Raw genomic sequence first — 13,511 nt, 5'->3', positions numbered from 1 at the left:
CTAATATACCGTGGCCTTCAGCCATCAGCATTCAGGGCTTGAACACCCAGTTTATATTTCAGTATAGTCTCCTTGTATGTAACTTACCGTAAATGCAATGTAACCTCTGCCAATAGCTCTGAACCTTTATGGCACAGGGTAATTCACTCGCATGTTACCTCTGGTTTACTGGTTCAAGCCCCACTCCTGCTGTTCCTCCTCAATCGCTACACAGCATTATATTTGACACAGCACCTACAGCATATGATTGGATACAACACCACAAACATGCGGTGAGTCACAGTTTTTCTCTCTGTTTGAATGCTTTCTCCTCAGGGAGAGCAGGGACCAGCGGGTGAGCCTGGTGAGAGAGGAATAAGGGTAATGTCTCCATGTTCTACCCAACTCTTAGCATTTCTCTGCACACAAGTTTGAAATATGCTGCACTGTTTGTTGGAGTGGATATGTTTTTTGGCTTATCCTCACTCTATACTGTGACTATAGGGCCCACTGGGGTTACCGGGACGACCAGGGGACCCAGCAGAGAAAGGAGATACCGGGAACATTGGTTTGCCTGTAAGCATTACTCCCTGACGAAGGCCATGCAGCCGAAACGCGTCGGTTTTTAAACAACTTTGTTTCTATTGAACATGCCATACTAATAAAGGCATTTAAATTAATTATATGAACAGTGCCTTGGTTCTTTCTTTCATTTTTGATGGCCTGTAAGCATTGTCTGACTTTACTATCAAGCGCCATTTTGTTTGTAAAACTTTATTAGTCACTGTCAAAGATACAAACCTGATTGATTTGAATTGCTCAGCGTGGTTGGATATGTTCAGCGATATGATTTCCTCTTTGTTTCAGGGAACGGCGGGAAAGAAAGGAGAGCCTGTAGGTCTACATTCACAACAACAAGACTGTCAAACATTTATCACTGCATGCAGCGGTTGACTGACTCTTCATCACGCTTGGTTTAGGTCAATGTCTCACGTCACTGACATCGCCCATTGTTCAGGAAAATAAACACTCTTGTGTTTCTAATTATATTCCTAGCCTGATAAATGCACAAATGAAAAATCTCAGCTTTATTAATCATGTTATGTTCCCCTTGAGTGAGTGTTGCATCTCCCATCAGTATTGTGATGGCGATGCAGGACTGCTCAGCTAGCACAATGTGTTTACTAGCCGCTAGTTTCTGAATGCACGTCCCTCTTGTTTTGTTTTGTTCCCATGGTCTCGCCTCTGAAGGGAAAACCAGGACCTCCGGGAGGCCCGCAAGTAAGTCCATCATCCATTACCACTTCAGAACAACTTTCCATGAACTCAGCCATCCCTGGCAGATGGAACCAGTGAGAAGATGCTTGATGCTCCTAGAAGCCCAAGGGGTTAGATTATATATCCAGGSAGTTAGATGAAAACATGTGATTGAACATTMACTTTTTTTGGTTGGTTCATTTAGTTTCATATGACTAGTCCATCTTTAATTTAACCCTTTCAAGACCCTTTATGGAGAGGACTGGACTTGTTTCATATTTCTGTTGTGTTTGTTCCATCCAGTTCAGTTCAGACAACAATATCCTGACTAGGGTGATCAAGGTGAGATAAGTGGAATCTACGTCATCGGCATTAAATGGATCACTGTATAATATAGATGTATATGTACTTAATCACAGTATAATAGATGTACTTCATCACAGTATAATAGATGTACTTAATCACAGTATAATAGTTTTACTTAATCACAGTTTAATGGACGTATTTCATCACAGTATAATATTATATACTAAATCACAGTATAATATATATATACCTAATCACAGTATAATAGATGTACTTCCTCACAGTGTAATAGATGTACTTAATCACAGTATAATACATTGACATGTATTCATTGTTCAAGCTCTTATCCAGAAATACACTTTTCTATTCTATACTATAGTGTTCTATTTTATTATATTATTTTATATTCTATTTGATTATGCTATTTTCTATCTATTTAATTGTTATTTTCTATTCTATTCTATTTCATTGTTATTTTCTATTCTATTCTATTTGATTGGGGCTGGTGTGTTTTCTCATCCATCAGGGTGAACCAGGACACCCGGAGAGCCCGGTCTCAGAGGGGAGACAGGTCTGCCTGGACAAAGGGTGAGTGTGATACTTAGAGATCACAGGTCATGTTTGGCAGATCATGGTATTAATAACACTGTATTCTTCTCTCTGTAGGGTCCCGATGGAAAACCAGGATCTCCAGGAAAGGTATGACCACATGAGTAACAGTGAAGAGCTCTATCGCTAAGTAGTATCGCTAAGACTTTTCAAACATTCTGTGAACAGGCTGATAAAAAGCTATGTATGTAATACCCACAACGTTGAATGACCTCTAAATAACTGTAACCTACAGGTGAAGGTTGAGGGCTTATATTGGTATTACATTGTTGTAACTGATGTTTACATCTGACCCATGATAACATGTTTGATAGGGAGGGTCTGGGTCAGGGTCAGGGAGAGATGGTCTGGATGGGTTACCAGGAAAACCTGGATCCAAGGTTTGGACAACTCATCCCCTCATTCCTTTCACATCTGTTGTTGTTATTCTAATGTGAACACACACGAACATACACGTACATAGGCTAGATGTATTGTTGTAGTTTGTCAGCATAACAGAACCATTATCACAGTAAGAGTTACATTAACAAAAGTGGGTGTTGATCGTTCAATCCATAAAAAGTTCTAGTAGATAATCAAGGTGTTGTGCTTTGAATGGTTTCCTGTCTGCAGGGTGACCCAGGAAAGACAGGCGAGCCAGGAACGGTGAGTGCAGTATTCATACCCTTTGAATAAACATATTTTGCTCTAATTCCTTGAATCAGAGGTTAACTGTAGTCCTACAGATCTACATGGTGTGTTTAAAGCCCAGCTCTGGTAAACCTGATTAAACCAATTGTGGTTTAAATTAAAGACCGTTGTTAGTTGATGATCAGTTGATTCAGGGAGTGTTACTGCTGGGTGAGACAAAACCCTGCATTGGCTGTGGTTCTCTAGGACTACAGCAGTTTCCCTCTTGCATTACACTACATTACATTGATTGATGATGTGCATGGACTAACCAAGTACTTCAGAAGATGTTTTGGGTTACGTTGGGATTAGACAGTCGAACTAGCTCACAATGCTTTTCTAAGTTATATTCTTCAAGAAATCAAGCAGTAGGTATTATTCATTTAAATGATCAAAAACCATACAGTTGGTGGTGTGATTTTCATAATTTACATGTTTAAGGCTTCTGATGAGAAAGCCTTCTCCTGTGCATAGTATGTGGACTTCTCTCAGCAGGAACTTGTTACAGGTTCACCTACTGTATAGGGTATTGGTGATTAAAGCCTATTCATTGAACATTATGTACTAGCAATGTTGTACTAGTTTGATGATTGTTAGTCATCCATGAGTCATTTAACAATATCATAATGTATGCAGAAGGGCAAGGAACCCCACTTATAGATGGGAAACGTGTGTGCGTGTGTGCGTGTGTGTGCGTGCGTGCGTGCGTGCTTCTGTGCGGTGTGTGTGTGTGTGTGTGTGTGTGTGTGTGTGTGGTGTTGTGTGTGTGTGTGTGGTGTGTGTGTGTGTGTGTGTTGTGTGTGTGTGTGTGTGTGTGTGTGTGTGTGGTGTGTGTGAGAGCAGAGGGGAGAGAAAGGAGACCAAGGCAGGGTGGGGATTGCTGGAATCCCTGGTTTACCTGGGACCCCAGTGAGTATGTTTCTGTCATCATCATAACATACAGTAATTACATTTTACATGACTTAATTATACAGTTGAAGTCGGAAGTTTACATACACTTAGGTTGGAGTCATTAAAACTAATTTTTCAACCACTCCACAAATTTCTTGTTAATTAACTAACTATAGTTTTGGCATGTCGGTTAGGACATCTACTTTGTCCATGACACAAGTAATTTTTCCAACAATTGTTTCCAGACAGATTATTTCCCTTACAATTCACTGTATCACAATTCGAGTGGGTCAGAAGTTTACATACACTAAGTTGACTGTACCTTTAAACAGTGTGGAAAAATCCATAAAATGATATCATGGCTTTAGAGGCTTCTGTCAATTGGAGGTGTACCTGTGGATGTATTTCAAGGCCTACCTTCAAACTCAGTGACTCTTTGCTTGACATCATGGGAAAATCAAAAGAAATCAAGTATAAACACCATGGGACACGCAGCCGTCATACCACTCAGGAAGGACACGCGTTCTGTCTCCTAGAGATGAACGTACTTTGGTGCGAAAAGTGCAAATCAACCTTGTGAAGGTGCTGGAGGAACCAGGTACAAAAGTATCTATATCCACAGTAAAACGAGTCCTATATCGACATAACCTGAAGGGCTGCTCAGCAAGGAAGAAGCCACTGCTCCAAAACCGGAATAAAAAAAAGCCAGACTACGGTTTGCAACTGCACATGGGGACAAAGATTGTACTTTTTGGAGAAATATCATCTGGTCTGATGAAACAAAACAGAACTGTTTGGCCATAATGATCATCGTTATGTTTGGAGGAAAAAGGGGATGCTTGCAAGCCGAAGAACACAATCCCAACCGTGAAGCACGGGGTGGCAGCATCATGTTGTGGGGGTGCTTTGCTGCAGGAGGGGCTGGTGCACTTCACAAAATAGATGGCATCATGAGTTAGAAAAATGATGTGGATATATTGAAGCAACATCTCAAGACATCAGTCAGGAAATTAAAGCTTGGTTGCAAATGAGTCTTCCAAATGGACAATGACCCCAAGCATACTTCCAAAGTTGTGGCAAATGGCTTAAGGACAACAAAGTCAAGGTATTGGAGTGGCCATCACAAAGCCCTGATCTCATCCTACAGAGAATGTGTGGGCAGAACTGAAAAGCGTGTGTGAGCAAGGAGGCCTACAAACTGACTCAGTTACACCAGCTCTGTCGGAGGAATGGGCCAAAATTCACCCAACTTATTGTGGGAAGCTTGTGGAAGGCTACCTGAAATGTTTGACGCAAGTTAAACAATTTAAAGGCAATGCTACCAAATACTAATTGAGTGTATATAAACTTCTGACCCACTGGGAATGTGATGAAAGAAATAAAAGCTGAAATAAATCATTCTCTACTATTATTCTGACATTTCACATTCTTAAAATAAAGTGCTGATTCTAACTGACCTAAGAAGGTAATTTTTACTAGGATTAAATGTCAGGATTGTGAAAAACTGAGTTTAAATGTATTTTGCTAAGGTGTATGTGAACTTCCGACTTCAACTGTACATAGGCATTCCAACAATTGCACTTGGCTATGATTTGTATAGCAAAAACACTATATCATTATTTGAAGTTTTGCTAGTTTGTAAGTGAAATATTTACCTCCTCTTGATATGTAGGGTAGACCTGGCATTGATGGAAAGAGAGGTCTGGCTGGAAAAGATGTGAGCGGTTTTTTCTCTTTGTCAAATAATATTGTAATGTTTTTTTGATGTTCCTGCTCTGTTCCAGCATTTTAATGAGATCACTTAAAAAATACCCACAAATACCCCAAAATGAAGACCACCTAATTCTTCTCTTGAGACAGGGAGAGCAAGGACAAAGAGGAGATGATGGCAAAAAGGTATGATTTGGAGCAAGTCTGGCTATTCACCACACCAACACAATAAACCATGTTTGTGATTTTGCTTCTCTAACCCAGGGTGATACGGGTGAATCTGGAACTGAGGTAAGTTATTTTATTTTAATAAGGCAGTATTAATTATCATCAAATTATTAACAAGATAACTAAGCCCAATTGTTCATTTCTCCTATCTCCCCCCCAGGGTAAAAAAGGGGAATTGGGTGCTCCAGGTCCGCCTGGTACCCATGTTCTGGTTACTCAACAGGAGGTAAGTACATCTCACAATTCCCTACAAACCGGTGCACCATGTAAGGACAATCTTCTACATTATCCATGATAACCCGTCTGTCTATGGCAGGGTTCTCCAATAGGCATCCTACGTGGTTTTATTTGACCTCATCAAGTAAAAAAATTATGATAAAAAACTATATACACTGCTCAAAAAATAAATGGAACACTAAAATACACATCCTAGATCTGAATGAATGAAATATTCGTATTAAATACTTTTTCTTTACATAGTTGAATGTGCTGACAACAAAATCACACAAAAATTATCAATGGAAATCAAATTTATCAACCCATGGAGGTCTGGATTTGGAGTCACACTCAAAATTAAAGTGGAAAACCACACTACAGGCTGATCCAACTTTGATGTAATGTCCTTAAAACAAGTCAAAATGAGGCTCAGTAGTGTGTGTGGCCTCCACGTGCCTGTATGACCTCCCTACAACGCCTGGGCATGCTCCTGATGAGGTGGCGGATGGTCTCCTGAGGGATCTCCTCCCAGACCTGGACTAAAGCATCCGCCAACTCCTGGACAGTCTGTGGTGCAATGTGGCGTTGGTGGATGGAGCGAGACATGATGTCCCAGATGTGCTCAATTGGATTCAGGTCTGGGTGAACGGGCGGGCCAGTCCATAGCATCAATGCCTTCCTCTTGCAGGAACTGTGTGCAACGCTTTCATCAAGGCAAAGGGAGGCTACTTTGAAGAATTCAAATATAAAATATATTTTTGATTTGTTTAACACTTTTTTGGTTACTACATGATTCCATATGTGTTATTTCATAGTTTTGATGTCAATAGTATTATTCTACAATGTAGAAAATAGTAAAACATTAAAAGAAAACCCTGGAATGAGTAGGTGTGTCCAAACCTTTGACTGGTACTGTATGTATATATATATTATTTTGTTACTGGTTTTTGTTTTTTTTATTTATAAAAATATACAGTGGGGAGAACAAGTATTTGAACACTGCTGATTTGCAGGTTTTCCTACTTTTCCTACATGTAGAGGTCTGTAATATTTATCATAGGTAACTTCAACTGTGAGAGACGGAATCTAAAACAAAAATCCAGAAAATCACATTGTATGATTTTTAAGTAATTAATTTGCATTTTATTGCATGACATAAGTATTTGATACATCAGAAAAGCAGAACTTAATATTTGGTACAGAAACCTTTGTTTGCAATTACAGAGATCATACGTTTCCTATAGTTCTTGACCAGGTTTGCACACACTGCAGCAGGGATTTTGGCCCACTCCTCCATACAGACCTTCTCCAGATCCTTCAGGTTTCGGGGCTGTCGCTGGGCAATACAGACTTTAGCTCCCTCCAAAGATTTTCTATTGGGTTCAGGTCTGGAGACTGGCTAGGCCACTCCAGGACCTTGAGATGCTTCTTACGGAGCCACTCCTTATTTGCCCTGGCTGTGGTTTCGGGTCGTTTGTCATGCTGGAAGACCCAGCCACGACCCATCTTTCAATGCTCTTACTGAGGGAAGGAGGTTGTTGGCCAAGATCTCGCGATACATGGCCCATCCCATCCTCCCCTCAATACGGTGCAGTCGTCCTTCCCCTTGCAGAAAAGCATCCCCAAAGAATGATGTTTCCACCTCCATGTTTCACGGTTGGAATGGTGTTCTTGGGGTTGTACTCATCCTTCTTCTTCCTCCAAACACGGCGAGTGGAGTTTAGACCAAAAGCTCTATTTTTGTCTCATCAGACCACATGATCTTCTCCCATTACTCCTCTGGATCATCCAGATGGTCATTGGCAAACTTCAGACGGGCCTGGACATGCGCTGGCTTGAGAAGGGGGACCTTAGTGCGCTGCAGGATTTTAATCCATGACGGCGTAGTGTGTTACTAATGGTTTTCTTTGAGACTGTGGTCCCAGCTCTCTTCAGGTCATTGACTAGGTCCTGCCGTGTAGGTCTGGGCTGATCCCTCACCTTCCTCATGATCATTGATGCCCCACGAGGTGAGATCTTGCATGGAGCCCCAGACCGAGGGTGATTGACCGTCATCTTGAACTTCTTCCATTTTCTAATAATTGCGCCAACAGTTGTTGCCTTCTCACCAAGCTTGCTTGCCTATTGTCCTGTAGCCCATCCCAGCCTTGTGCAGGTCTACAATTTTATCCCTGATGTCCTTACACAGCTCTCTGGTCTTGCCATTGTGGAGAGGTTGGAGTCTGTTTGATTGAGTGTGTGGACAGGTGTCTTTTATACAGGTAACGAGTTAAAACAGGTGCAGTTAATACAGGTAATGAGTGGAGAACAGGAGGGCTTTTAAAGAAAAACTAACAGGTCTGTGAGCCGGAATTCTTACTGGTTGGTAGGTGATCAAATACTTATGTCATGCAATAAAATGCAAATTAATTACTTAAAAATCATACAATGTGATTTTCTGGATTTTTGTTTTAGATTCCGTCTCTCACAGTTGAAGTGTACCTATGATAAAAATGACAGACCTCTACATGCTTTGTAAGTAGGAAAACCTGCAAAATCGGCAGTTTATCAAATACTTGTTCTCCCCACTGTATATGTATTCATAATTTTTGTTTTGGACATAAAATCCCCAGGAAATGAGCTCAAAGTAATTTTAATTTATGAAATCTGTTCCCAAGCATTCCCACGCATAAATAGAGGCATATGCGATCATATCCCTGTGTAAAGTTTGAAAATTATCTGTTTTTGTCAATTACTATATCTGGGATTCTTGTTGTCATTTTGCAGTGTACAAATTATTTATTAGGCATATATTTGGGGACCCAGTTCTCCAGACCTGGGTTCAAATACTATTTCAAATTTTCAAATATTTGAGCTTTTGCTCTAGTTTGCTGGAGTCCAGATGATTGAAGGCCCGTTTTGGGACTATTCTATTTGTCCATTAAGCCAGACCAGCTCAATCAAACACAGATTCAGTATTTTTTATTATTTCAAATAATATTTGAACCCAGGTCTGATGGCCTTCTCTCAGAGAGAACCAAAGCCACGAAAAGATTTCCRTGAATAGAATGTCATACATCTTGAAAAGTACTTCCTGCAGTACTGTTAAATAGGATGTGTTAATGGCATTAGATATTTTAACCATATTTGCCTCAATCAATCAAATGTATTTATAAAGCTCTTTTTACATCAGTAGATGTCACAAAGTGCTTATACAGAAACCCGGCCTAAAACCCCAAACAGCAAGCAATGCAGATGTAAAAGCATGGTGGCTAGGAAAAACTCCCTAGAAAGGCCGGAACCTAGGAAGAAACCTAGAGAGGAACCAGGCTCTGATGGGTGGCCAGTCCTCTTATGGTTGTGCTGGGTGGAGACTATAAGAGTACATGGCCATTTAAGGCCAGATTGTTCTTCAAGATGTTTAAACGTTCAGATGATCATCAAGGTCAAATAATAATCACAGTGCTTGTAGAGGGTGCAACAGGTCAGTACCTCAGGAGTCAATTGTCTTTTCAGTTGGCTTTTCATAGCCGAACATTCAGAGGACGAGACAGCAGGTGYGGTAGAGATAGAGAGAGTTAAAAACAGCAGATCCGGGACAAGGTAGCACATCCGCTGAACAGGTCAGGGTTCCCTAGYCGCAGGCAGAACAGTTGAAACTGGAGCAGCAGGATGACCAGGTGGACTAGGGACAGCCAAGAGTCGTCAGGTAGTCCTGAGGCATGATCCTAGGGCTCAGGTCCTCCGGGAGGGAAGGGAGAGAGGGAGAGAGAGAGAATTAGAGGGAGCACACTTAAATTCACACAGGACGCCAGATAAAACAGGAGAATTACACCAGATATAACAGACTGACCCTAGCCCCCCGGCACATAGACTATTGCAGCATAGATACAGTCAGACTGCCTCTGGCTGTATTGCAGCATAGATACAGTCAGACTGCCTCTGACTGTATTGTTGATGAATGTTCCCAGGGTGCCACTCTTGAAGAGATGAGACAGGCATTCCCTTTGCCAATGGGACCTCCTGGGGCTAAAGTAAGCACAATGTTCAAACTCTGCATGGTTCTATCTATAATTGAATCTAATGGGCATAGTCAGCTGCAGCATCTACACCCAACAACTGCCTGGCAAGATGTGTATACTGTATATGTTGATTGATTGATTGACATGGATGGATTGGTGGATGGATTGGTGGGTTGATGGATGGATTAGTGGATGGGTGGATGGATGGATGGATGGATGGGTGGGTGGGGTGGGTGGGTGGGTGGGTGGGTGGATCGGTTGATGGGTGGATGGGTGGATGGGTGGATGGATGGGTGGATGGATGGATGGATGGTGGGCTGATGGATGGGTGGATGAATGGATGGGTGGGTTGGTGGATGGATGGGTAGATGTGTGGATGGGTGGATCGGTGGCTTTGTGGATGGATGGGTTGGTGGATGGATGGATGGTGGGATGGATGGATGAATGGATGGATCGGTTGGATGGATTGATAGTGGTTTGGTGGGTTGATGGATGCATGGATGGATGAATGGTGGGTTGGTGGATGGATGAATGGTGGATGGATGATGAATGAATGGTGGGTTGGTGGATGGATTGGTGGTTTGTGGATGGATGGATGGTGTATTGATTGAGTGATTACATATGATCTCTATATAGGACATGTATTTATATGAGTTGATATGATCCAAAGTGGCTAGCTGGGCTTAGCTTTAGGCTTGTATGTGGAATGTGCTTGATATTATGCATTCTGAATGCATGTTTCCCTCTCTGCTCCTCTGTCTCTTGTGTTTAGGGTCCACAGGATGAAGGTACTTTACTTTATTGATGATTGAAGATATAACTGATGTGGAATTGTAATGTCTACTTTATATGTTCAGGGAGAGAGCGGATTAAAAGGAAAGAAAGTAATGTGTTCTCAGTAAAAAATAATGATTTATTCATGAAATGTATTATAAAGTGTTACCAAATATTGTTTCACACATCCAATCAGTGAAATTAAACAAGTGAGGACTTTGGAAATGACATTGTTTTGACCTGTCATACTCCTATTCCTCAGGGTGACGCTGGTCTTCCAGGGAAAGCAGCTGACATGAAGGTAGACATCTAAGAACTACATTAACGGCACATACATTTCATGGTAAACAACAAATCATGGGAATTTTTATTTTATTTTCTCCTTCCCAGAACATTGAAGTCATGTTTGAAGACTATGGCATAAGGGTAAGCTCTTGACTCCGAATCCCAAACAGTTTTGTAGTTCAAAGAGTTTTTCATTTCACTGCCAAGGTGGCTGTCTCATTAAGAAAGACTCTGTTTCCAGCTGCCCTTGCTGAAGGCACTGATTGACAGGCTGCTGCAGGGCGGCATGGAGGAGCTTCTGCAGAGCTAACCACCTCTAGGAGAATCAATGAGAAGGAGAACCACGGCTCCAACATTATCACTGAACACAGTATGTACACAGTCCATGCATATCTCTTCAACCCTAATCACACCGAGGACATACCTGGTCATTTAGTGGGTTATTCCTGGGAGAAGTTCAATGAGGAAAATTGGAATTGGAATGTCAATTCTCTTTCTGAATTGACTGAATTGAAATGTAATTTACCATAACCCTGGTGACAAGCCTGGTATCAGAACTCTTAGTTAGTGTTGGACTCATGAGTGTGTTAGTGTTGGACTCATGAGTGTGTTAGTGTTGGACTCATGAGTGTGTTAGTGTTGGACTCATGAGTGTGTCAGTGTTGGACTCATGAGTGTGTTAGTGTTGGACTCATGAGTGTGTTAGTGTTGGACTCATGAGTGTGTCCGTGTTGGACTCATGAGTGTGTTAGTGTTGGACTCATGAGTGTGTTAGTGTTGGACTCATGAGTGTGTCCGTGCTGGACTCATGAGTGTGTCCGTGCTGGACTCATGAGTGTGTGTTTTGAACAGAGAACTGTAAAGTATGAGATCTCCAAGGAGCCTCTGACAGAGATGGACACCATAGAGGAGGCAGTTGACTCTGACGTAGACAGACAGCTACCAGAACCTAACTCTGTAAGTATCCACTCCAAACATGCTACATGACATAGGAATGCTTTCCCTCACACATATTAAACCTAACCCTAACACAAAAAAAGCTAGTTTTATGGAGATTCTCAATTGAGTATTGTTTTTAGTCCAGGACTAGTCTTTATCTGTATCTCAGAAATCAACCCATATTGTAAAGCCCAGTCTATTTATGTATYCGAACAGATACACTGTTGTACTACAGTATGTAGTTATTCATCCAGTTCTCTATCTCATGAAGGATGCTTTGAATGAAACGGCGGAGGGCCCCACATTCTGGAGCCTCACCCCTCTTAATGGTCTTAATGGGGTMCAAGACGTGGGGAGGATAGAGAGCACCTCTAAGGGGATAGAGGGGACACTGACAATGGACGAGGACTTCAGTGAAGCTCCCTCGCCCAAGTTGACTTTATCAAACTCAACATTTAACAACACTATGTCTGAAGAGGTAAGGGGTACGTCTTCTACTCAAACCCCACAGCCAAACAGGGTCTCTACTCAAAACCACAACCAAACAGTGGCTGTCAAATTGACTTTTACAAGTGAACTATGAATAGTACAAGATCTGTGTGTGTGTGTGTGTGTGTGTGTGTGTGTTTTAGAGGGTCTCTGAGGTACCAGGGGCAATAGTAGAAACTGTTCTCCTCAGTACGGAAGACTCCTTGAAGAAAAAGAAGAGTCGAGAACGGAAGGTGATGTCACAACAAATAGATCCTTTTTTTATACATCTGATAAACACAACCTTGTTGGATTCAAATACATTTCAAAATTTGAGAAAAGTGTGTAATTTGGACATAAATTATGCAATTAAATGTAAGTTGTTCACAACCTATTTGTATTCTCCCTGGAGGTGTACTAGGAAAGGTGACGACATAGGGTGACCACCACAGATTAAATACTGTAGTTAGGATTAATAATATGTACCAATCAATAATTAGGAATGTTAATTTACATCTCACTTGACAGTTACTCACCTCATTTCATAACTGTACTCTTCCCCATCGTATAATTCCCTCCTCCTCGCTTCCTCCTCTCCTCCGTACTCGTCTTTAGAGAGGAGAGAAAAAGGTGAGTCCCATATGTAAATGGGATCAAGAGGAGATATCTTTCATAAACATGTCTATCATAATTATGTATTTGATGCAAGCCAGCAAAGAGAGAGTTACAGGACATGATTTACAAGTCTTAACAATAAGGACAAAACAAAAAAGCAAGTTAGGAGAAAAAATTCATGCTTTTAGTCATTTTTAAAATGTCTGTTATGATGGTTTAATACCTTTTATTGGTCAAGTTAGGCACAGCAAGTACAATTTAATAAGCTTAGTTTAAAATTTAGGTTTAGAATTTGATAAATGTTATGTTTGCTGAGAAAGAATGTAATTATTTTCTCACTGTCATTTGAATAAGTTGAGGTTAAAAGGTAAGGGTGACATGCTTAGCAACAGACTGTGACAACGTAAATGTTAGCCATGTTTAGTTTTGGGCGTTTATATGTTATTTTTGACTACATCTTTAGTTGGGCGTTACCAGGCGCTGTCTTTGCCTCTTATGTCGTCCTTTCTGTCCTTGCCCTGGTTCAGAATTTCACAGTTAAAAAGTTGTAATGCTTTATAAAAC

The 13,511-nt window shown here is 41.1% G+C and overlaps 1 protein-coding gene across 1 annotated transcript in view; it reads left to right on the top strand.

The window, feature by feature from the left end:
• col7a1l (collagen type VII alpha 1-like) overlaps window positions 1–13,511 on the top strand; it is a 103,406-nt gene that overhangs the window by 48,051 nt on the left and 41,844 nt on the right. The window contains 24 exon segments of the mRNA XM_070445989.1: window positions 316–360; window positions 484–555; window positions 847–873; window positions 1,231–1,260; window positions 1,540–1,578; window positions 2,069–2,078; window positions 2,081–2,130; window positions 2,209–2,241; window positions 2,466–2,531; window positions 2,764–2,796; window positions 3,664–3,729; window positions 5,384–5,428; window positions 5,572–5,607; window positions 5,686–5,712; window positions 5,810–5,875; window positions 9,816–9,905; window positions 10,724–10,750; window positions 10,903–10,941; window positions 11,031–11,066; window positions 11,167–11,227; window positions 11,230–11,299; window positions 11,780–11,882; window positions 12,136–12,342; window positions 12,497–12,729. Of these exon segments, the coding sequence (XP_070302090.1) occupies window positions 316–360; window positions 484–555; window positions 847–873; window positions 1,231–1,260; window positions 1,540–1,578; window positions 2,069–2,078; window positions 2,081–2,130; window positions 2,209–2,241; window positions 2,466–2,531; window positions 2,764–2,796; window positions 3,664–3,729; window positions 5,384–5,428; window positions 5,572–5,607; window positions 5,686–5,712; window positions 5,810–5,875; window positions 9,816–9,905; window positions 10,724–10,750; window positions 10,903–10,941; window positions 11,031–11,066; window positions 11,167–11,227; window positions 11,230–11,299; window positions 11,780–11,882; window positions 12,136–12,342; window positions 12,497–12,729 (1,511 nt within the window).

The sequence above is a fragment of the Salvelinus sp. IW2-2015 genome, linkage group LG13, assembly GCF_002910315.2.
Source record: "Salvelinus sp. IW2-2015 linkage group LG13, ASM291031v2, whole genome shotgun sequence".
In the NCBI taxonomy this organism is placed as follows: Eukaryota; Metazoa; Chordata; class Actinopteri; order Salmoniformes; family Salmonidae; genus Salvelinus; species Salvelinus sp. IW2-2015.
The sequence above is the reverse complement of the archived record's forward strand: the minus strand, read 5'-3'. Positions and strand labels throughout refer to the sequence as shown.